This window comes from Panthera uncia, chromosome F1, assembly GCF_023721935.1.
Source record: "Panthera uncia isolate 11264 chromosome F1, Puncia_PCG_1.0, whole genome shotgun sequence".
NCBI classification, from domain to species: Eukaryota; Metazoa; Chordata; class Mammalia; order Carnivora; family Felidae; genus Panthera; species Panthera uncia.
Genome location: NC_064813.1, coordinates 19,454,072 through 19,477,727, shown reverse-complemented (window position 1 = coordinate 19,477,727; position 23,656 = coordinate 19,454,072). Strand labels below are relative to the sequence as shown.

The window sequence follows — 23,656 nt, the reverse complement described above, 5'->3', positions numbered from 1 at the left end:
TTCCAGGTTGTATCCAGTTTGAGGCTATTACAGATGTTTGCTTGTCTTGTATATGCATCACCATGTACATAAGCATGTATTTTTGTTGGGTTAGCACTGTTTTCAGTTTTACCAGATAATGCCAAATTGTTTTCTAAAGAAACTGTATAAATTTTCACTCCCACTAGCAACGTAAGAGTTCCCATTGTTCTAGATCTTTGACACCTTTGGTTTTATCAGGCTTTAAATTTCAGCCAACCCAGAAGTCACATAGTGGGTATTCTGTCATAGTCTTAACTTGAGTTCCCTTGATTATTAATCAGGCTGAGCACCTCTTCCCATGTATATGATCATTTGGTCATCTTCTTTTGTGAAGTGCCTAATCAAGTCTTTTGCCCATTTTTCTATTGGGCTTGGTCTTTCTTATTAATTTGTAAGAGGGCTTGATTTATTTTGTTACAATCAATTTCTTTGCTGGTTCATGTAGCTTGACTTTTTGCTTTCTCAGCAGTGTCTCCTGATGAACTTAAGTCCTTAATATAGTAACATTTAACACTTGTTTTTTTTAATTTTTAAATGTTCATTTACTTTTGAGAAAGAGAGACAGAGTGCAAGCAGGGGAGGGACAGAGAGAGAGAGAGAGAGAGGAAGACACAGAATCGGAAGCAGGCTCCAGGGTCTGAGCCATCAGCACAGAGCCCAATGCGGGGCTTGAACCCACAAACCATGGGATCATGACCTGAGCTGAAGTCAGACACTGGACTGACTGAGCCACCCAGGTGCCCCTACTTTTTTCTTCTTTATAGTTAGTGTTTTTTCTGACTTAAAAATTATTTCTCTATTCTAAAACTATAAATATGTTATGATACATTTAAGTGTTATTTTGTCTTTTATATTTAGGTCTACAATCTACATGGATTTAGTTTTGTGTAAGATGTAAAGATGGAATCTACTTTCATTTCTTTTTCCATAGAGACATCCAGTTCATCCAGTACCATTTACTGAAAAGACCCTAATTTCCCCACCACTCTGCAGTTCTAATTTTATCAGAAATAAAATTTACATATATGCATAGATCTGTTTCTGAACTCTTTATTCTCTTCTATTGGTCCCTTTCTAACACCAATCCCACTTTGTCTCAATTGCTCTTGCTATAGCTTTTTAAAAGTCTGGAGAAATGACAGAGCAAGTCCTCCCAGCTTTATTTCTTTTAAAGCTTTTGGTTATCTTTGGGCCTTTGCAGAGCCATATAAACTTTACAATCCATTTGCAAAACTAAAACCTCCTGTGAAATTTTTACCAGGACTTCATTGAATGACTAAAGGAATATGGCAGAAAATTAATATCCTACAACCTAGTATTCTGATTCCAGAAACCTTGATAGTTCCATAATTTTTTTTTTAATTTTTTTAATGTTTGTTTATTTTTGAGACAGAGAGAGACAGAGCATGAACAGGGGAGGGTCAGAGAGAGAGGGAGACACAGAATCCGAAGCAGGCTCCAGGCTCTGAGCTGTCAGCACAGAGCCCGACGCAGGGCTCGAACTCACGGACCATGAGATCATGACCTGAGCCGAAGTCGGACGCTTAACCGACTGAGCCACCCAGGCGCCCTGATAGTTCCATAATTTTTTAAATAAAGTTTTACACTTGGATTTTTAGACATTTTGCACATCTTTTGTTAAATATACTCCTAAGTAATGATATTTTATGTCACCGTAAACAGTACCTTTTTTTAAAAAAAAAAATTCACTTTCAGTTTGTTGTTTGTATATAGAGATACAATTGCTTTTTGTTTATGGATTTTGTATCTAGCAATCTTGCTAAACTCAGTATTTTTGTTTGTTTTCCTAAACACATCATCAGCAAATTATAAATATTTTGTGTCTTCCCCATCCTTATATATTTTCTTGCCCTACTGTACTAACTGGGACCTCCAGTAAATGTGAAATAGCAGTGGTAAGAGTGGACCTCCTGGCCTTGATCTTCATCTGAAAGGCTTTTAACCACTAAGTATGATGTTTGCTAACTGGTTTTGTAGATATCCTTTATTAAAATAAGGACGTTCTTTTCTATTCCTGTTTTGCTAAGAGTTCATATGAATGGTTGTTAAATTTTATCAAATGTGGTTTTTGCACCAACTGAGATGATTTAAAGGTTTTTCTCCTTCAGTCTGTTAATAGTGAATTATATCATTTTTAAATATTAAATGAAATTTGCATTGGTATTATAAACCCAAATTTGTCATAAAGTATGATTCCACTTGCCAATATTTTGTTTAGGATTTTGGCGTCTATGCTAATGAATAAGACTACCCTATAACTACCCTTTTATGTAATGTTGTTGCTAGGTGGTATAAAAGTGATGCTAGCCTTATAAAATTAGATGATGCATATGGTCTCTCTTCTTTTTAGAAAAAATCGTGTACTTTGAAATGATATCTTTCTTAAATGTTTGCTAGAATACTTAAGCAAAGTCTTCTAGGCTTAGATTTTTTTTGTGGAGAAGATCTTGATTACAGATTCAATTTCTGTAATAGTTATGGAGTATTCAGATAGTCTATTACTTCTTGTGTCAGTTTCAGTGAGTTGTATTTTCCTGCAAGTTTTACTATTTCAACTGATATTAAAATTCATTTTTATAAAGGTGTTCATAATATCTTATAAATACTTTTATTGTATATAAGATCAAGAGCAATGTACTCTTTTCCCTTCCTGATAATAATTATATTTTTCATGATCAGTTTTGCCAGATTTGTCAATTTTAGGTCTTTTCAATTAACTCGCTCTTTGTTGATTTTTTTCTACTGCATGTTTTCTTTTTAATTTTTTTTTAATGTTTATTAATTTTTGAGAGACAGAGAGAGACAGACTGTGCACGGGGGAGGGGTGGAGACAGAGGGAGACACAGAATCTGAAGCAGGCTCCAGGCTCTGTGCTGACAGCTTAGAGCCTGACATGGGGCTTGAACCCATGAACCATGAGATCATGACCTGAACCAAAGCCACCCAGGAGCCCTTTCCTGCTGCATGTCTGATTTAATTCCTACTTTTTATCCTGTTTTCCTTCCTTTTATTTTCTTTATTATGGTGTTATTTTTCTAACTTCAAGTTCTATTGTAGTTAAATCATACTAGTTTTGATATGTAATATTTCATCATCATTCAGTTGAAAATATTTTATAACTTCCATTACAATTTCTTTGTTGATCTGTGGGTTATTTAGAAGCACCTTTCTGAAGTTTTTAAGGAAGACAGCTTAAAATATATATGTTTGTCCCACTTGGTTGTTTTCAGTGGATTATTCAGAAACCCTTGCCCACTATTACTAGAAACAGCCTACAGTATATTCTAAAGTGAAAAATGCAAGTGGAACTACAATATGTATTGTTTGATTCTGTAGAAAATAAAACACAGAAAAAATAGAATCTGGAAGTATAAATTTTAATTGTTAATTGTGGTTACATGTGCAGAAAATAACAGAATTCCTGGAGTATAGGGGAAGGAAGAACTTTTACACCTGGGCTCGGTTTAAATTTTTTACAAGCAGCGGCAGCTATTACTTACAATAGCCAAGATATGGAAGCCATCTAAGTGTCCATTCATAGATGAATGTATAAAGAAGATGTGACATATATACGTACTCCTTCTATTTCCATGAAACATCGTTTTTCCATCCCTTCACTTGCAGTCTATAAGTGTCATTAGATTTGAAGTGGTGTCTTGTAGGCAGCATATAGATGTGTCTTGGTTTTTTAAATCCATTCAGCTGCCCTGTGTCTTTTGATTGGAACATTTGGTCCATTTGTACTTAAAGGAATTATCGATAGGTCTGTACTTAGTGCCATTTTGTTCATTGTTTTCTGGTTGTTTTTGTAGTTCTTCTCAGTTCTTACCTTCTTCTCTTGCTTGCTTCCCTTGTGATTTGATGACTTTCTTTACTATTATGTTTGGATTCCTTTTTATTTTGTGTGTATTTATTATGGTTTTTGATTTGTGGTTACCATGAGGTTCATACACAACATCGTATGTATATATCCAGCAGTCTATGTTAAGTTGATGGTTGCTTAAGTTCAAACATATTCTAAAAGCACATTTTTACTCCTCCCCTCCACATTTTATGCATGTCACATTATACATCTTTTTATTTCGTGTTTCCCTTAACTAATTTTAACAGATACCACTGATTTTAGTGCTTTTGTCTTTTAACCTTCATATTAGCTTAAAAGTCTGATCTACTTACTACCTTTTCTATAGATTTGCTTTTACCAGTGAAATTTTGTCCCTTCTTGGTTAGGGGTCTTTCCTTTTTGCTTAAAGTCATTTTCACATTTCTTGTAAGGCAAGTTTAGTGGTGATGAACTCCTTTAACTTTTGTTTGTCTGAGAAACTATTTGTCCTTCAATTCTGAATAATAACCTTGCTGGGTAGCATATTTTCGGTTGTAAGTTTCTTCTTTTCAGCACTCTGTATATATCATGCCACTTCCTTTTGGCCCACAGAGTTTCTGTTGAAAAAATCAAGTGATAGCCTTATGGGCTTGTACGTAACTATTTGCTTTCCTCTTGCTGTTTTTAAGATTCTTTTGTACAAAACTATTTGCTTTTATCTTGCTGCTCTTAAGATTCTCTCTTTAATTTTGGACATTTTCATCATTATTTGTATTGGCTTGAACCTCCTTAGGTTCATCTTGTTTGGGGATCTCTGTGCTTCCTGGACCTGGATTCCTCTTTCCTTCCCCAGGTTAGGGAAGTTTTCAGCTATTATTTCTTCAAATAGGTTTTCTGCCCCATTTTCTCTCTCTTTTCTACTTCTGAGAACCCTATAAAGCAAATGTCAGCGTGCTTGATGCTATCTCCAAGAGGAGATAATCCTTTAACCTAATCCTCATTTTTTTTTAAGTTTGTTTATTTATTTATGAGAGAGAGAGAGAGAGAGAGAGAGAGAGATCGATCCCAAGCAGGCTCCACATCACCAGCGTGAACCCTAACGCGGGGCTCAAACTCACAAACCATAAGATCGTGACCTGAGCCGGAGTCGGATGCTTAACTGACTGAGCCACCGAGGCGCCCCACCTATCCTCATTTTTAAAAATTCTTTCTTATTGTTGTTTAATTTGGGTCATCTCCACTATCCTATCTTCCAGACTGCTGATTCTCTCAAGTCTGTTTTTCATTTCAGTTATTTTATTCTTCAGCTCTGAGAGTATTTTCTCTCTTTGATGAACTTCTCACTGAGTTCATCCTTTCCTCTCTCAATTTCAGTAAGAATCTTTATGAGCATTACTTTGAACCCCTTATCCGACAAATTGCTTACCTCAATTTTGATTATTTTTCTGAGGTTTTGTCTTCTTTCTTCCTTTAGAACATATTCCTCTCTTTATTTTATCTGATTCTCTGTATTTATTTCTATGTATTAGGCAGATCAGCTATGTCTACTGGTCTTAATACTAGTGGCCTTAGGTAGAAGGCATCCTGCCCCTTAATCATCAGAGCGACACATTCTGAGGGTGTCCCTTGTATGGGCTGCAGAAGCCCTCTTGTGACTGGACCATGACAGCTATGGGTGTGCTGGGGTGCAGGGCTAGCCCCTGGTACAGCTGGTGTGTTGATGGGTGGGGTTGGTCCCCACCCCCCACTGGGAAGGAGCAGTGTTAGAGAAGCATCAGTTCTGGCTGCGGCTGCCTGCTGTGTGGTGGGGAGGTAGTCACTTTGGAGGAACACCAGGCCCAACTGAGGCTGCCTGCTGGGTGTAGGAGGGTTAGGCACATTGCAGGCAGGCTGGGTGGGGCAGGTCCACAGGGAAATGCCAGAGTGGGGTGAGTTGTGCTGGCAAAGTAGGTGAAGACCCTGGGACAGAACTGACTCCTGCCAGCATCCAGCTGGCGAGGCGAAAAAAGGGTGAGAAAAATGGTGCCCACCAGCATTTCTATTCCTGGGGCAAGTTCCTAGAGATCCTTTACCCTTCAACACTTGCACTAAAATTAGTCAATAAATCTTCATGTTGAACCCAGGTGCTTTTCCAACTGCTACCTCTGTGCTGGGTCTTGAACCAAGCAATGTAATGTGCTGGCCCTTTAAGAGTGGAGTCTCAAGTTTCTTAGAGCTAAGTGTTCTGGAGTTAAACTCCACTAATTTTCAAAGGCAAATATTGTGTGAGCTCATTTTCCTGCAGATTCCCAGAGTTGGGGTGCCCAATATGGGCTTTTATCCCCTCGGTTCTCAGGGAAGACACTCCTGCCTGTGGTATTCCTCCAACTTATGGGTCATCATGCCAGGGGTTTGCTTCCTGACTGTGTCTCTGCCCCTCCTCCCATTCCCAACGTGGCTCTTCTTTATTCTGAAGCTGTGGACGAGCTATTCGGCTAGTCCTCAGGTCATTTTCAGAGTGAGCTGCATTGTATGTAGTGGAATCCTTGGAGTCTCCATGGGAGGAAGTGAGCTCAAGATCCTCCCGTCTACCATCTTCCCCCTTATTATAAAATACTTTTATAATTGAGGTATTACACATGAAAATTAGTATTTTATATGGTATGCTCAGAGCTTGCCAAAAGCCTATGATTTGCATAGTGCAATTTTTTAAAATTTTTTGTTTTAATGTTTATTCATTTCTGAGAGACAGCCAGAGTATTAATGGAGGAGGGGCAGGAGAGAGGGAGGCACAGAATCTGAATCGGGCTCTGGGCTCCGAGCTGTCCGCACAGTTGCATAGTGCAATTTTATTTTGAAGATGCACATGCAAGCCTGGTCTCTCAGATGCCCTCCCCATAGAACCCTTTAAATGACCCAAAATGTAAAGTCCTTGGATGCACACACCAACTAGACGACTTTCAATATGAAAATAAATATGGCATCATTACTCATCTCCTACATAAACAAAAGAGACTTTCAAAGAATATCACACCAACATCTTACAAGTTTGCTCAAAGTTTTTTGTTTTGTTTTTTCGATTTTTTAAAATCAAAATGAAGGAATTATAGAAATGTCTTTTCTCAAATCCTTTACTGATGTATATGATACGCTCAGAAAAGTATAAAAATAATGAGTATACAGGTCAATAAATTTTCTCAAATGGAACTCATCCCAATAAGCAGCAGTGGGATTAAACAAAACAAGACAAAGCAGAACACTGCCAGCAACAAGACACCTCCTTTATGCACCCTTTTCGGTCATTACCCCATACAGATAATCACTATGCTGATTTCCATCACCTCAGATACATGTGGACCGTATGTAAGTAGAATCACACTGTGTATATATACTTGAGACTAACTTTTTATGCTCAGCATACATTTGTGAGATTTACTCTGCTGCATGAAGCAGTAGCTTGTTCTTTGTCAACGCTGTATAGAATTCCATTGTGTAAGCAAACCATTCTATCCATTCCATTGCTGATGAACATTTGGGTAGTTTCTGATTTTTAGTTGTTATGAATGGTGCTGTTGTGAACATTTTTGTGCAGGTTTTTTTGGTGACCCTATTTATGCATTCTATTGGCACATAAATAAGAGTGGAATTGCTGAATCATGGAGCATTGTTTAGCTTTACTAGATATTGTCATCTAGTGCTCCAAAGTAGTTGTGTACATTTATATTTCCATCGGCAGTATAAAAATTCCTTTTGTTCTGGAGTCTCATCAACATTTGGTATTTTCTATTTTTCTCATTTTAGACATTTGACATTCCATTTTGGTTTAAATGTGCATTTCCCTGAGAACTAATAAAACTGAGCACCTTTTCGTATATGGAATGGCCATCTGGATCACTTCTTCTGCAAAACTGGCATTCAAGTCTTGCCTTTTTCTCATTGATGTGTAGGAGTTTGTTATATATAATGAGTGGGTAATAAAATTTTTAGATTTCTCTTTTCAAACAAAATAAATGAATAAACAAATGAAAAGCAAAATCAGACCTATAAATACAGAGAGCAAACCCACGGTTGCCAGAGCGGAGGGGAGAAGGGAGGATGAAATGGGCAAAGGACAGTGGGAGAAGGAGGCCGCCAATTATGGAATGAGTAAGCCACAGGAATAACGGGCACAGCATAGGGAATATAGTCAATGATATTGTAATAGTGATGTCAGGACAGACGGTAGTTACACTTGTGGTAGGCATAGCACAACACAGAGAAGGTTCATCGCTATGTTGTACACCCGAAACTAATGTAATATTGTGTGTCAACTATACTGAAATAAAATAATAAAATTTCTCGTTTCAGACTATCAGAGAAAAACATAACATAAGCAACATCTGGACTAAACCTGAAGAGCCTTACAACAGCTTCCATTCTCCTTTAATGTGGGTTTGACAAGGGAAAAAGAAATAAAAAGTCCGTCTTTAAATATTTAATTCAAGAACCAGCAGAATGAAAATGGGTTTATAATTTCTGACACTGGGAGAAACCTAGTGGGACGCCGTCATAAATTATTGTACTTTTGTAGTAATGAAATAGTCATACCCTTGAAGCTCACTATTTCTTGTTAATTAAAATTTCATTGTCAAATACATTTTACAGTTTGCTCACAGGAACATATGTTTCCGAAAAAAAACCTGGTAAATAATTAGTTGGATTTTCTTTTTAAAGGACGAGACAAAAGCCTGGCTTCTGGTTTTTAAATACCTTCCTATTTAAAAACAAAACAAACGCACACCCTGCCTCTCTGCCCCACCAAAAACAACCTTGAAATCAAGTAATATCATCAAGGGTTGACCAAAACAGTTCTACTGAGGCACAGGGGACAAATAAATCTAGTTCCACTAGACTTCTGCCTTTTTCATTACAATAAATTCCCTCTGCATAGTATATGTTGGTTTTGTATAAGCTAAAAAATGTTTCCAAGAGAGACGGGTTGTCATTCCTGTAATGACAGCAGTAACTCCTAGGATTTCTTCTTTACACCACGTTTTTGGTTTTGTTAGTAAAAATGGTTGACACCATGTTCAACTGAAAACAAACAACTTTAAAAAAAATTTACCTTTAAAAGCTGATCATCAGTCAAGTATAAATACTGAGTGCTGCGTTTATAAGGGAAGGAAATGAATAAAACTAAAATTACTAAAAACCTGTTTCAAAATTTTAGCAATTGTAGCTACTATGCAAATACTTATGATCAAAATGATAATACTGGCAAACCACTGTGATGGTTCCCTGAACTTTAAGTGGAGGCAAAATGCTTCAAGGAAAATCTCATGATGTATGTAAGCAAATTATATAGAAGATAAAATAGACTTCAATTCATTAAAAATCTTCTTAAATTTCAGCTGTGTAATGGAGACTCACAAAAATCAGACCAAATACTATGTGATGCTGTTCCTCTAACCACATGCAGAAAGCAATTAAATAACCTATTACCTTTTCTTTGAGTGATTATTTCCCATACTTTGAGAAAATGCCAGTAACAAATATTATATAACCATATAGAGCAAACTCTTAGAAATGAGCTCTTTACAACGAACTCTTGCTACACAAAAGATGATTATCATTCCCTGTTAACAGACTTATTACATTTTGTCCTGTTCTTTGACTAAGCAAACCCATTTCTTTCTATATATTCACACTGGCTAGTTTTGTTTGTTTGTTTGTTTTGGGGGGGCTCTTCTTGCACTCACTTTGACACATCATTCTTTAAAGGGGGGGGGCAGAAAATAAATTATTTTATATTCTGGCAAAAGGAGTTATTGAAGAAGAGACGCAAACACCTTACCTTCTCCTACGTGACTCAAAAGACAAGAAATCAAATCAACTACACATGGCCTGTTTGGAGTATAATTTAACAAAAAAGTTACAAACCAGAATATTAAAGAGCAGAAGAATATCCAGTTTTTCTCCTCTTCATATTAACTAAAGGTAGTATCCATGAATAGTTAACTATGTAACAGTGCTGTTAAAATCTTTCAAAGGTACTCCATAGTCTTTGGAATTAGATGCAAGACATCAGAGTTAGCAACTCGTCCAACAGGTTGACTGCGTGACACCTGATCCTGAATGACCCTTGCCTGATCCTGGCATCTTAAGTTGCTTACTTTAGAAATCCTGTCAAGAAAGAGCAAGCAGGACCAGGTAGTTTCTTCTTCAAAGAACAGGACTGCTGTAACTTAAAATAACTTTTCAAGTTGCTGCTTCAGCAATTCATTTATTCCTAAAATACCGTAAACCTGAGAATGACGGAAATACAGACTCTCTACAGAGTCAAATTATTGATAAGAACTCACTGGCTCTCTCTCCAGTGTTTAACTTCATAGTACTCCTAATTCAACTGAATGGTAAAGTCTGAGTAGGCACATGAAGGACACTAGAAAAGATAAAGACCTTCATCTGAATTTTAATGACTGATTCAGTAAATCTCTCCTACTTGTCAAGTATGTACAAAGAAAGTATTATCACTGGCAATGCTTAAGGCTTCCAAACACAAGCTGAGATCATACCCATAATTAAATGTGGAATCTGGTAGACTGAATCCCAATGAGCACACACAAAAAAATAAATAAATAAAATGAAGAAGAAGAAGAAGAAGAAGAAGAAGAAGAAGAAGAAGAAGAAGAAAAAGACAACTATAACAGAAGTCATATTGCTGAGTCATGACTCATTTTTTTAATCACGGTTCATTAGTAAACAACAGAACATAACCATTTTGTTTCCCTCTCTGCACTAAGAACTACATATTTTAAGGAAGTTTATGTAACTCAAGTGTAAGAATCTGGTGAACTTGATTTCACAATAGTCACCTGTTTCTTTATTAAAACTGATATACAGGGAACTAAAAACAAGAACCACCAGGAACAACGACTAGAGAGCACGAGAACATAAAAGAACAGAAGAGAGAAAGAACAAAACCAGAGTGTAACACTTTTTCTCTCCAGAGGTTAGTGAAGGTCAAGAATGAGGCAGAAGGGGAAATCCACCCATGTTGTATACATAAAAGGATTCCCAGAGTTTTGAGTGAATTATCAGGTAACTTTTATGAGTGGAGAATTAATTTGACGACTCAGAGCATTTTGCATGTCCAGCCTCAAGCCCTTGCTCTTGGTCTGTCTTTTGCCTTCACTTTTGTCTGAAAAGATTTCATTCTTAAGGTTTTAACTGGGATACAAAACACAAAATTATACCTAAGAGGTAGAAAGAAACTATAGTGAAAAAGGAGAAAGATCAAGTCCTTTGAAAGAGACAAAAGTTTTAATCACCCAGAGCCAATCTTGTAAATCAAATTATGACAAATGTCATAGCTATGTTACAGGGCTCTTTGAGAATTTAGTATAGGAACTGTATTTCTATGGAGACAGAGATATATATTTCACGAAAAAAACATTTTAAAGAAATCAGTATCAAGGAAAAACCATGAAGAGTGAAAATGAGTCTGCCTTCAAGAAAACACTGGTCCAAAGAGAATTATTTCACATCCATATGAGAGTTTCTTTTCTCATGCTACTCATTTCACTTCACCCATTCGACTTCCATTTAGATATTATCTTTAGTCATAAAATGGGCACCTTATGACTGCTTTTCTTTAACACAGAAAGTATAAACATGCATAATCTTACAGCTGTATTCAGAGAAAAAGGAATATGTGTTTCTTTCTAATATTTTCTCTTTCTAAGGCATGGTAGTGAGTTTTAGAATGGTTAGTTTGGTTAATAAAATAGTTTCTTTCAAGTTAGGTCAGTAAAATACCAGCACTAGATTAATGACCTCTGACTGTTTCTGACATGGAGAAATATACTCAGGCCAAATGTCCATCTTAGTATCTGTCTGTCTGTCTGTCTGTCTCTCTCTCTCTCTCTCTCTCTCACACACACACACACACACACACACACACACACATACACACATACACACATACACACAATACACACACATATCATGGCAACCCTTTCACATACTCCACGAAGCATAAAAGACCAGAGACGAATCCCAGCCATGTGTAATACCACACGGGCACTGCTAACTGGGTAGAGCATTATGTCCTCATGTTCACAGTCATCAAGTCCTCTTATAAACAGTGTGCTTAAATAATGGATCCTGCACTAAGACAAACCGTCTCTTGTTTCCCACTGGGTGGGACTTTGTAATTTGGTTTCCGATAGCCGAGAGCGGTAATGAAACCATTCCTTACAACTTACTGCTCATCCCACACAGACTTGTAAATCACCACACAGGCCCAGTCAAAAACTGGAATGAGCAGGTCAGGCTGTAACACAAAAGGGCCACATCCTTGCACTGTGCTTACAGCCAAATGGAGCGAACTTGTTCCCAGGAGCTGTTAAGAGCCATGACAGATCCTTTTGACAGCGGCTATCTCTACTATTTAGCTCACTAGGATAGTGTGGCCTCTCTCAACCCCACAATGGTCTGCACAAAAATGGAAAGGGCAGCAACCTTTTTTAGAGACTAAATGAAAATGTATGAAGACAGATGTTCACTGTCTGTGGTGACTCTCGAGATTCTCAACTTAAGTTATCCTCTAACACACAATTCATGAAGTGAAGTAACAGAGGACCCTTTTAAATGGAGAGAAACAGAGCTGGGCCTTGGATAAGAAAGCGATCGGTCCAAACTGTTAGATAATTTAAAACTGTTGTCTCACATTTAAAAAAATAAACACAGGAAAGGCAGTGAACATGGAACGATTTTTTGCCTCTAGTAATAGATACAAGTAAAAAAATTAGATACAACCTTTACTAACTTAAAGTATACAGGAAATTGCTAAGTCCTAAAGTCTTTTTTTTTTTTTTTTTTTTATAATTTTTGGGACAGAGAGAGACAGAGCATGAACGGGGGAGGGGCAGAGAGAGAGGGAGACACAGAATCGGAAACAGCCTCCAGGCTCCGAGCCATCAGCCCAGAGCCTGACGCGGGGCTCGAACTCACAGACCGCGAGATCGTGACCTGGCTGAAGTCGGACGCTTAACCGACTGCGCCACCCAGGCGCCCCGCTAAGTCCTAAAGTCTTTAAGAGATACTGAAGTCAATTTGAAAGAGTTTCAATTTCATATACAAATATTCAGAATATGCCACAGCTATGTAACTGCGTATATAACAACATGTAAATCATAGCCATTTTCCTTAACTGAAAGCCATTTTTTTCTGATACTTTGTTATATATTTTTGATCAAGAGCATGATATTAGCATTGATTTGATGACATCCAGCCCCCAATATCTCCTCACAAGATTTTAATCTAGGTTTATGATGATGCATTTGTCTATTTATGCAGTAATTTATGGCACTTGAGGCCGACAGATACAGCACAGATAAAATATAAAACCTAACTGTAACTGGTACCATGATAACAACAGTTAACTGAAAATCAGGAGATAGGGATTTTCATTTCAATTCTGTTTCTAGATCTGTGATCTTGAGCAAGCACTAAATCCCCTAGACCTCAATGTTCTTACTGAAAATGTAGAGATTGGCCTATAGATGATCTCTAAAATCTCTTTCAGATTTAATTTTCAGTGGGCTAACTGGTTAAAGACTCTAACTTGTCATCTATTGGCAAAAGATATTAAAAGTCTACCCTGGACAGAAAGAACAAGCCAAGTTCTCGTTTGAATGCTCTACTGTTATGTACGGATCCAACCTGTTGAACTTTCTGAATGACACATTTATTTACGTGCTTCTGAGACTCAAGCAAGACTGTTAAGTTCTTATTGATGGTCAATATATTTTGTCTTCCTCAGAGAGAAATGAGTTGCATCCATTTCCAGTCATCTTAACATCTCATAAAGAATTCTGGGTAAGATCCAGAATAAGAGTCCACTTCAAATTATTAAAAGAACAAGTAAATGCTGCATTGTTAATACTTTGCTATGATCGTTGCCCTTTTAATTAATCTTAGTTTCTCAAATGGCTTGTCTTGTGCTGATTTTTGTACTGGCATGCCGAGAGCCTCAACACAATATTCCTGTGAACTGACAGGAATGAAAGCCCACCTATTTCTTTAAAGCCAATAATCATAAAGGTTAGCAGCCACTGCATCTGTGTAATAAAAATAAATCTCCACATTCCCTTTAAATATATCCAAACTTAATTTCAGACTCAGACAGACTCAAGGAGCTCTTACCTGGGGTCTGCATTCTGCGAAGTTTCTGGGTGTTGCTAACATGATCCTTCCGGCATGCCAGTCAGAAACTCAAAACACTTGTATCCTGTCCTCGCCCATGCTCGCACTGGCTGGCGTTCCTGCTCTCTCTCTCTTTTGCTCTCGCTCTGTGCCTCAGACGGTTTGGAATGCAGAAAAGCCAGAGCCAACACCAGTCAAACTTAATCCTTTTTTTCTTTTCCCCAGTTCTTTTGCTACAGAGCACTAAACAATAGGCACACTTCCTTACTCACTGCACCTCTTCTGGCAGCACTGGGTGCAGGCAATCTACTTCAGGAGAAGCAATGGACGTGCCAAGCTAGGAAATACATTTTTTTCTGTCCCAAGGGGCAGTAGGGTGGATGTGTGCATCTCTGCATGTTAAAAAAGAGACTTCTTTTTTAAAAATCAATCTATTTCAAAATCTGTCATATTTTAGGGAAATGAAAAATAATACAAATTTCAGAGATTTTTATTTTGAATGTTTTTATGATGAATTAAAACATGAACCTTTCAAAGTACAAAAACCGGGTAAATATCTTAGAACTAATGTAGTGTACATAGAAGTATATATCTGCTAATGCACATATTACTATATTAAATTCACTCTGTAGATCACCCTAACACAGCAGAAGTATTTCAAATTTAGAAAAGAAAAATTGTATATCCCTAAAACCCTTCATTCAGCTCTTAAGCTAGTACTTTACTTTAAAAATAAAGAAAAAAGTAATTGTATAAACTGAGTGGCTCTTAACTACTTAAGTCAACTAGATGTGATGAAATTATAGATGATATCACTGTTCTTAGTCATCATTTCAACTTATTTTGAAGTCCGACATACATCTAGGGTTTTTCCCCACTATGTTCCAAAAAAATGGAAGGCAGGTCAATGATGTAATCTTAATAATTGGTATGATGACCTAACACATTATGCAGCTGCTCAGTTGCTGAGGTTAACAGGTCACGATTGATCAATTAAAATATTCACAGTTTGAATCGCTGAGCAGATCCTACCTGCCACTCCAGACAGAGGAACAGGACAGATATGAGAAGAGCACAGTATCAATCTGTTATCTACCACTAAACAAACAGCTCACAGAAAGACATATACTCCATCTAGCTATATTTATATATATTTTTAGATGTAATATATCACTTGCGATCTAGATATACATATGTACTCAGAGATATGCATATTATAAATATACATAGGTTGTGTGAAATATGTATGGTCCTTTTTTCTCCCTAAATCTCAAAAAGACTTAAATTTATTTATTATTTATTTTTTATGTTTATTTACCTTGAGAGAGCGAGCGAGCACGAGCAGGATAGGGACAGAGAGAGGGGGGAGAGAGAGAACCCCAAGCAGGCTCCACACTGACAGCCCAGGGCCCGATGCAGGGCTCAAACTCACAAACAGTGACACCATGACACGAGCTGAAACCAAGAGTCGGACGCTTAATTGACTGAGCCACCCAGGCGCCCCAAAGACTTAAATTTAAAGTCTACTTTAACACCATCTAATTTGCTTTTGGTTATCTAGTCTCATCTTCCTTGAAGAATCATTAATGTCTTAAGATTGCATTTTCCTCTGCCTATACTTTTGGTTTCCTGTTTCTACTTCAGATGAACTACTCCTTTAAACCCTAGTGCTACTCAGGTAAGACTCACAGAGAAAGAAAGGCATAAACAAAAGGTATACAGAAAGGAACAAACTATGGCTCTGACGAGGAGGACTTTCAGACCACAGATTCCCACCTCGCCCTGTATGACAACACACCGACAACCTGCACCCTCTTCTCCCCAAAGGTAACACAACGTTATCAGTATTGACTGTCATTTATAATCGACCTTAATCTTGTGCAAGGTCCTCTGAAATTATTTTTACTTGTTATTTCTATGAATATTTCTAAGAAATAGATCGTTATTTCCATAATTCGACTCGAGAGTTAGAACTAAGGACAGTGAGGTCTAAGTTACGAGGCAGAGAGATTTCAGGTCAATAAAAACAAGCCAGAGCCCTTGGAAATAGCTTTCTGCAAGGGCTCCCTGTGACAAGAGACAGTGAATCCCAACTCTTCCCACACAGGTGACTGTCCATTCGATGAACAGACCACAGTGCAGTAGTTCTCAGACTGTGCTACTGAACAACGCTACTGTTCTGATGAGAAAACAGAATAACAGCAATCTTTTCCCAAATGACAGAAAAAGTTCACCTACACAATGTTCTCAAGCGTGAGGTTTTTCTTCTTAAACATATTTTTAAATGTTAGAACCTGCTACTGTTAATTAACCTTAAAGAAGCCTAGCATGATTTCAAATTCAGATCAATAATGACATTTTCAGATACCTGACGGTTAATTATAACAACACATTATTGTGTCCTGCAAAAAGCACTTTTTTATACCTGATTAAATCTGAGAACCACTGTTGACAACAGGAAATTGGTCCACTCTTATTTATCCTTCAACCAGATTTAAAATTCTTTTCTTTTTTTTTAATTTTTTTTTTTAACGTTTATTTATTTTTGAGACAGAGAGAGAGCATGAATGAGGAGGGTCAGAGAGAGAGAGACACAGAATCCCAAACAGGCTCCAGGCTCTGAGCTGTCAGCACAGAGCCCGACGCGGGACTCGAACTCACAGACCGCGAGATCATGACCTGAGCCGAAGTCGGCCACTCAACCGACTGAGCCACCCAGGTGCCCCTAAAATTATTTTCTTTACCTTATTTCCTACTCAGAGTTGATCACATTCTCCCCTGTACTTTTTTTTTATGCCTTGCACTATTTTTTCTCTTCATAGCCCTCACCATTACCTAACATTATATTACGTACTGATGTTCAATGCTCTTTCCCCATTGGAATGTGAGGTAGATGGGGAGTGGTGGGGGTGGGGGTGGGGAGTGGAGGCTTTGTCTTATTTTTGGCTTACTCACAGAGCTTAGAACAAGGTCTGGCATTAGCAGGTACTTAAGGAATGAAAGACGGATGGATGGACAGATGGATGAAAGGATATATCTCACTTATCAAACCTGTTATAAGTATCTAAAGTCAGGAGGACTTTGCAGTATCTTGAGGACAGGGAGCACACGCACACCTACCTACCTTCTGATGCCAGAGCCTAGCACTATATATGTCATGTGCTGAAACAAGAACGTAAAGGAATTTATCTCAGGCTTGTATGCTTTCAAGTGACTTCGTGAAGCCAGAAGAATTATATATCAAGGGAAGACAGTCATTTCATCATTTAGCTAATTAGAACCTACTCGCACTGGGTAGAATCCTGATCTGTGGAAGTTGCTTGTTGGAGTAATTTTCACCTTCTGTGAACCCACGGCCATGTGTTGTGCTACTACGGAGGCTAACCGCACATAATTACAAATGACACGCACATCAGTTTTACTTCTTACCAAACAAGTTAACAAGTAAACAAACAAAAAAATCCCTGTTAATACTTATCTTCTCCTCTTCCAAGCACAAACACGTGCCGGCAGCAGGCAAGCTGAGGTATACACCAGCCTATATGTGTGTGCTCCCTCCTTTGAACAGCAGGTGATCAGAGACACAGCTGCTTCTAACCATAAACCCAAATTCTATTAAGGTCTCCCCACAAACCAGACTGGCATTCTGATATTGTGGTCTTCCCACTGCATTCTTTCCACAGTTCATTTTAGAAAAGGAAATCATTGTCTATAATTGGAACAACAAACACTAAGGTCACCCACTTTTTCAGAAGTGCTTCTGAAATTCTAATTTTTATTTCAGTTTATTTGTACAGGATGGGCCCACAACAAGCACACATACATATACCCTTCCCTTCTGATAAAAAAGCATTATAAAGACTTGAAGGCCTATTAGTCGTAGGGTTTAGCAAAGTACTTGTAAGTGTTTAGAAAAGGCAGATACCACGAAGTGACCAGTAAGACAGCCACACAATGTTTCCCAGACTTCTGGCTAAGCAGGAGAGCTCTACCTTGCTCTTCTAGCCACGACAGCTTAGTGCCCTGCATTTCCTTACCTGAAATGGCAACTGGCAGAGAGGAAGCGTTGGAGGGAGCAGGTAAAATCAAAGATCAGTCGGCTTCCTAATACCCAGGCACTCATATGAATAGGACCCCACTTCGAAGAAAAATAAGCTAAACTCAAGTGGAAAAGTACAAGCAAATCTTTTTCTAGTTTTCTTTCATCATATGGGTAAGAATATGTTACAGGTACAAAAGTAACACTTCTATTTCTATGAAAAAAAACCATTAATAAACAACAAAGAACAACTAAAAGCATCTGGGGATAGAGTTGGATATTAATGGCTAATATCTCCCAATGTGCTCAGAGAGCCAAGGATGCGTCTGCGATATTGTCTCTCTTCATTTAAAAAGACAGCTTCAATTGTACTTCCAAAAGGCTTTCAAAAACTCATTTTCTTCAGGGGCTTCAAAACATAAATACAATTATCTGTGAGGCCTGTTGATTTCCTGTGAAGCTAATCCGCTATCACAACTGAGGTACTATTGGTCCACCTTCCCTGTATACTGCACATATTAGTTTCCAGAAAATATAGTCAGTAGCATTTCTGTCTTAGTTTTAAAGAAAATTCGCAAATCCACTTAGAGAAGGCATAGACGTTATGGTACAGTCATCTTTAGCATACCACTAACACAACAACACTTGCATGTACTACGTAATTTAAAATACTACTGCATGCCTCAGGTTCATTCAGTTTCACTCAATTTCCATTATTCCCTTACAACTAACTACAGCAAGCTAAAATCTAGTAGAACTCCAAGAGGTAAGTCAAAAACACATCAAAAAAAAAAAAAAAAAAAAAAAACAAGGAAAAAATTAGAAGATTCTAACAGCAGTTTCACAAGAAAAAGAATTCTTTTTTTTCTAATGTGTATTTATTTATTTGGGGGAGAGCAAGAGAGAGAGAGAGCACAAGTGGGAGGGGTTGCGGGGGAGAGAGAATCCTAACCAGGCTCCATGCTGTCAGCACAGAGCTCAATGTGGGGCTTGATCCCATGAATCGAGAGACCAGGACCTGACGTGAAATCAAGAGTCAAATACTTAACCAATTGAGCCACCCAGGCGCCCACTAGGAAAAAGAATTTTAAGGTAAACAACCTATTTTTTTTTATTTAAAATAATAATAATAAAAAAATAAAATTTAAAAAAAGCAGTGGGGGCGGGGGGCGTCTGGGTGGCTCAGTCAGTTAAGCGTCCGACTTCGGCTCAGGTCACAATCTCATGGTCCGTGAGTTTGCGCCCCACGTCAGGCCCTATGTTGACAGCTCAGAACCTGGAGCTTGCTTCAGATTCTGTGTCTCCCTCTCTCCGCCCCTCCTCGCTTGTACTTTGTCTCTCCCAAAAATAAATAAACATTAAAAAAATTATTTAATAAGTAAATGCTATCATTTTGCCCATTTTACATATGAAGAAATGGAGACACAGACAGGCTTGAGTGAGTAACCTGCCCGAGGTCACAAACTGGTAGAACCAGAATCCACACTTCATTTGGCTCTGGAGTGCTTTCTCTTAACCACTATGGTATATTGAACTGAACTACTTCTCCAAATTTACCTTAAGTGGCATTTTGGGGTTGTTATTTTTCCTCTTTGTGGCTCTCTGTATTCTTCCAAATTTTCTATAATGTTATCAATTTTATAAAAAAGCTTGTATATTGTTCCAGATTAGGTTTATCACCAGCCGTGGCTCTTTTCTTCACAGTATATGAATCCAGAGATCATGAAACTTACATCTATTGGAATGATACACTGAATTTCTTTCTACTTGTGCTTTTTCATTTATTTCAGCAAGTGGACACAGCTATATTACCCACACGCTGAGCAGCAGCTCCTGGCTTGAGAATGGTAACTTTGAGTGATAACGTGGAATGTTTTCTGAACATCTGGCTCCTAGAATATGGGGGAAAGAAGTGAATAGAAGACTGAAGAGAATAAGTGAGGAGAGGAAAAGAGAGATATTCTCAATCACTTGGCCCCTGATTGTGTGTTCTCAGGAAATATCCAGCCAATCTTGAAATCCGATTCAAGAGAATGAGGGGCCCCTTTTCTCAGTTGTATGGCTATTCTTTTTCCCTTGTACACACACAGACACACACACACACACACACACACACACACACACACGCAAGGTCTATACTATAAGAAATGAATTAGAGGGATACCTGGGTGGCTCAGTCGGTTAAGTATCTGACTTTTGATTTCAGCTCAGGTCATGATCTCACGGTTCATGAGTTCGAGGCCCAAATGGGGCTCTGTGCTGACAGTGGGGAGCCTGCTTGGGATTTTCTCTCTCTCCCTCTCTCTGTCCCTACCCTGCTTGCTCTCTCTTGCTCTCTCTCTCAAAATAAATAAGTAAACTTAAAAAGAGAAGAAATGAATTACATATTCTTTCAGAAAAGGCATAATCAAATAGTATAAAAGGTGCCAGAATTATAGCATGAGGCATGTAATCAATTCATGATCAATTCCAAAACAGTGACCCTGCAGAAAACCCATAATGCAGTTCAGCAGTACAAATACCACATGCAAGGATTTACCCCTTGCTTTGAAACAAGCCAAATTCCTCTATCACAAGGGATAACGTATTTTCTCTTGGCAATAAAATCTGATATCTAAATTTATTACTGTTGAAGCTAAAGACAAAAAAAGTGTTCACTACCAATAAAAAACTTGAAAATCTTCTATGAGAGATTTGTTTCAGTGACACAGCAATAAATTCCAATAAAAACAAAGATCTTAGTTTCTGGCATATTCAAGACTTAGGATTATTGTGGCCATACTATTCTTTAAAAATTTTTTTTAAGTTTATTTATTTATTTTAAGAGAGAGAGAGCATGAGCAAGGGAGGGGCAGAGAGTGAGAGAGGGACAGAGAGGATCCCAAGCAGGCCCCACGCTGTTAGCACAGAGTCCTACATGGGGATGGATTCCATGAACTGCAAGATCATGATCTGGGCCGACATCAAGAGTCAGATGCTTAAGTGACTGAGCCACCCCCTGTGGCAATACTATTCTTTAACCTACTTTCAAATGTGGTTACTACTAACAGATAAATCTGCCCCAGGATACAGTAAGCTTAAAGAACAAATGCCTTGGATTTTAACTAATTTAAAATGAAATAATGTATTTAACAAGCTGGTCTTAAAATGTCGTATTGACAGGCAACAAAAGTAAGTGGAAAAATAGCTATATTTCAGGGAAGTCTAATATTTGAATGGTATTTTATGGGTGACAAAACTTGAGAGATACAAGAGAGATTAATGAATTTGCTAAGGAAACAGTCATTGGTAACTAAGGGCAGAATCACACTCTCAGTATTACATCTCTCAGGAGGCCATCCAGACAAATAAGAACAGGGACATCTACACATGGGGACTGGAGACATCCCTTTCCCCCTCCTGTTAGAAAATAAATACAACGGTTTCCATCTCATTGGCAAGAGAAAGTCAGGCCACAGCAGTGATTTTTAAAATACAGTTTTATCCTTGGAGAAGTTCTAGCTTGAATTTGTGAAGTTTGATTATTATGGACCACCCTGTAACCTATGACATCAGTTGCTGCATAATTAAAATTATCACCTACAAACCTTCCAAATTTCTTAAAACTTTCATGATGCACATTTCAAATTTTACATCATACCCATACATGTAAACATGAAATTTAAAAGAATACGATGGATTGGAAAATGCTGAAAATATATTGTGCTTTGTTGTTCAATGTTTAATTGTACTCAATACTTACTAAGTGCTATGGGTGCCAAACATGCTGTTGTTTGGTAAAGAAGTTCTCTAAATGATGCATGAAGTTGCATCTTTAATAGCAAGAATTTCATTCATCACCGGATGCTCCCTCAGCCAGCTACATGATTGCCATTCTGGGACTACACCAATATTCTGGGGATTCCCTTTGTCATCTTTTCGTCCTTCTGGATTTACCTCTTCTATTACTTGACAGATACTTTAACTTGGAATACAATTTCAGTTTAGAAGTCATGTGCACTTGGAGCTTTACGGGATTAGTTCTTTATAAGAGAGACCGCCACCCATGCCCTCTTTCTGCCATGGGAGGGTACGAGAAGTGGGCAGTCGGCAACCCGTAAGAGGGCCATCCACAGACACCAAGCCTTGGACTTGCCGGCCTCCAGAACTGTGAGAAATAAACGGTTGCTGTTTAAGCCACCCAGTCTACAGTTTTCTGCTGGAGCAGCCTGAACTCAGGCAGGTCACTATACCTGAATGTATTATTTAGGCATGAATACATCAGAGCAGTTAAATTCATTGCTAAGCCTTGGAAAAGCTTATGAAAATTAAGTGTAATTCTAATTTACTAATCCAAGTAACACAGTTAAGCTGCAAAAGCTCATCTTTCACCTATAACCCTACGCTGTATCACTGACGTTAAAGCTTTTTAGAAGAGGCCAGACTAGGTGCGCCTTAGTGGTTCCTGCAGTTAAGCAACCGACTCTTGATTTGGGCTTCAAGTCATGATCTCAAGGTTTGGTTCGTGGGATTGAGCCCCACATCGGGATTCCCTCTGTCTCTCTCTCTCTGCCCCTCCCCAGCTGGCACTCTCTCTTTCTCAAAATAAATAAATAGATTAAAAAAAAAAAAAAAAAAGGCCGAATTTTCTCCTCGCTCCTATCGTGCCTGCAGTTTCTTTTTTGGGAGGCTTATCTAGAACTCTCTAGCTTTCGGTGGCTACCCAAGGCTATTTTTATCTAATTGTAATGTGTACTGCCAATGATATCCTGATATATTTTTTACATGTAGTTTTTTCTCTCCTCTTCCTTTCACTCACACTCACTCTCTCCCCAGATCACCTGCTCATTATATACATCCTCACACATACATCGTAACACTTCTCTTTGATTCCTACTTTTGAAAATTAATTACAAAAGGTTTGCTTAAATATGTTTTTGACTCTTTGATGGCACTACTCTGATTAAAGAGGGGAAAAAAATCTAAGGCCTTTAATTGAAAAAATGAACGGAGATAAAATAATAATCTTTATCACCAGCTCTCTAATTCAGTCTTTTACTTCCTATCTTCTGAATTTGTATTCTTTACTCATTTCTACCTTGAATTTTTACCATTATTCTCTACTCTCCAGAGTTGGAAAGAACATGCCAAACAGACAAGATACGAATTATTTTGTAAGCAGATGGAAAAAATGAAAAGGATGGGGATTTCTCATTGCGTTATATTAACTATCAATTAAAATGGGGGAAAAGTTAACATTCAAATTTCTGAACATAACAGGAAAGAAAATAGGCTGTAAATTTCAGAGAAAAGTAAGTAATCAAACCAATCCCGTGAGCACAATGCCTTAATGAGAATCTCCAGGGCTTCTTTTCTTCTTGAGCACTGTTACTATAGAAATCACAGGACAGGTGGGTGTCAGGAAGGTCTTAACAAAACATTCTTCATCCCCAAAGGCAGCTCCAGTCTGTTTTGGACACAAACCCAACTAGATTTTCCACCAATCTGATTTACAAATCCTTCTGTTTGAAACATAAACTAAAAAGGCTTTGGTAAATAGCTTAGCCAATCTGGACTACCAGAAAGAGAGAGAGAGAGAGAGAGAG

The 23,656-nt window shown here is 38.0% G+C and overlaps 1 protein-coding gene across 5 annotated transcripts in view; it reads right to left on the bottom strand.

Annotated features, from left to right (window-relative positions):
• Window positions 1-23,656, bottom strand: part of RASAL2 (RAS protein activator like 2) — a 349,271-nt gene that overhangs the window by 118,602 nt on the left and 207,013 nt on the right. Inside the window, exon 1 of one of the 5 annotated variants that reach the window (XM_049634020.1) lies at window positions 14,033-14,981. The exons of the other annotated variants lie outside the window; for them this stretch is intronic. Coding sequence (XP_049489977.1) covers window positions 14,033-14,045 — 13 coding nt within the window. The 5' untranslated portion in view covers window positions 14,046-14,981. Of the gene's footprint in view, window positions 1-14,032; window positions 14,982-23,656 lie in introns of those variants that run through there. 5 annotated transcript variants of the gene reach the window in all.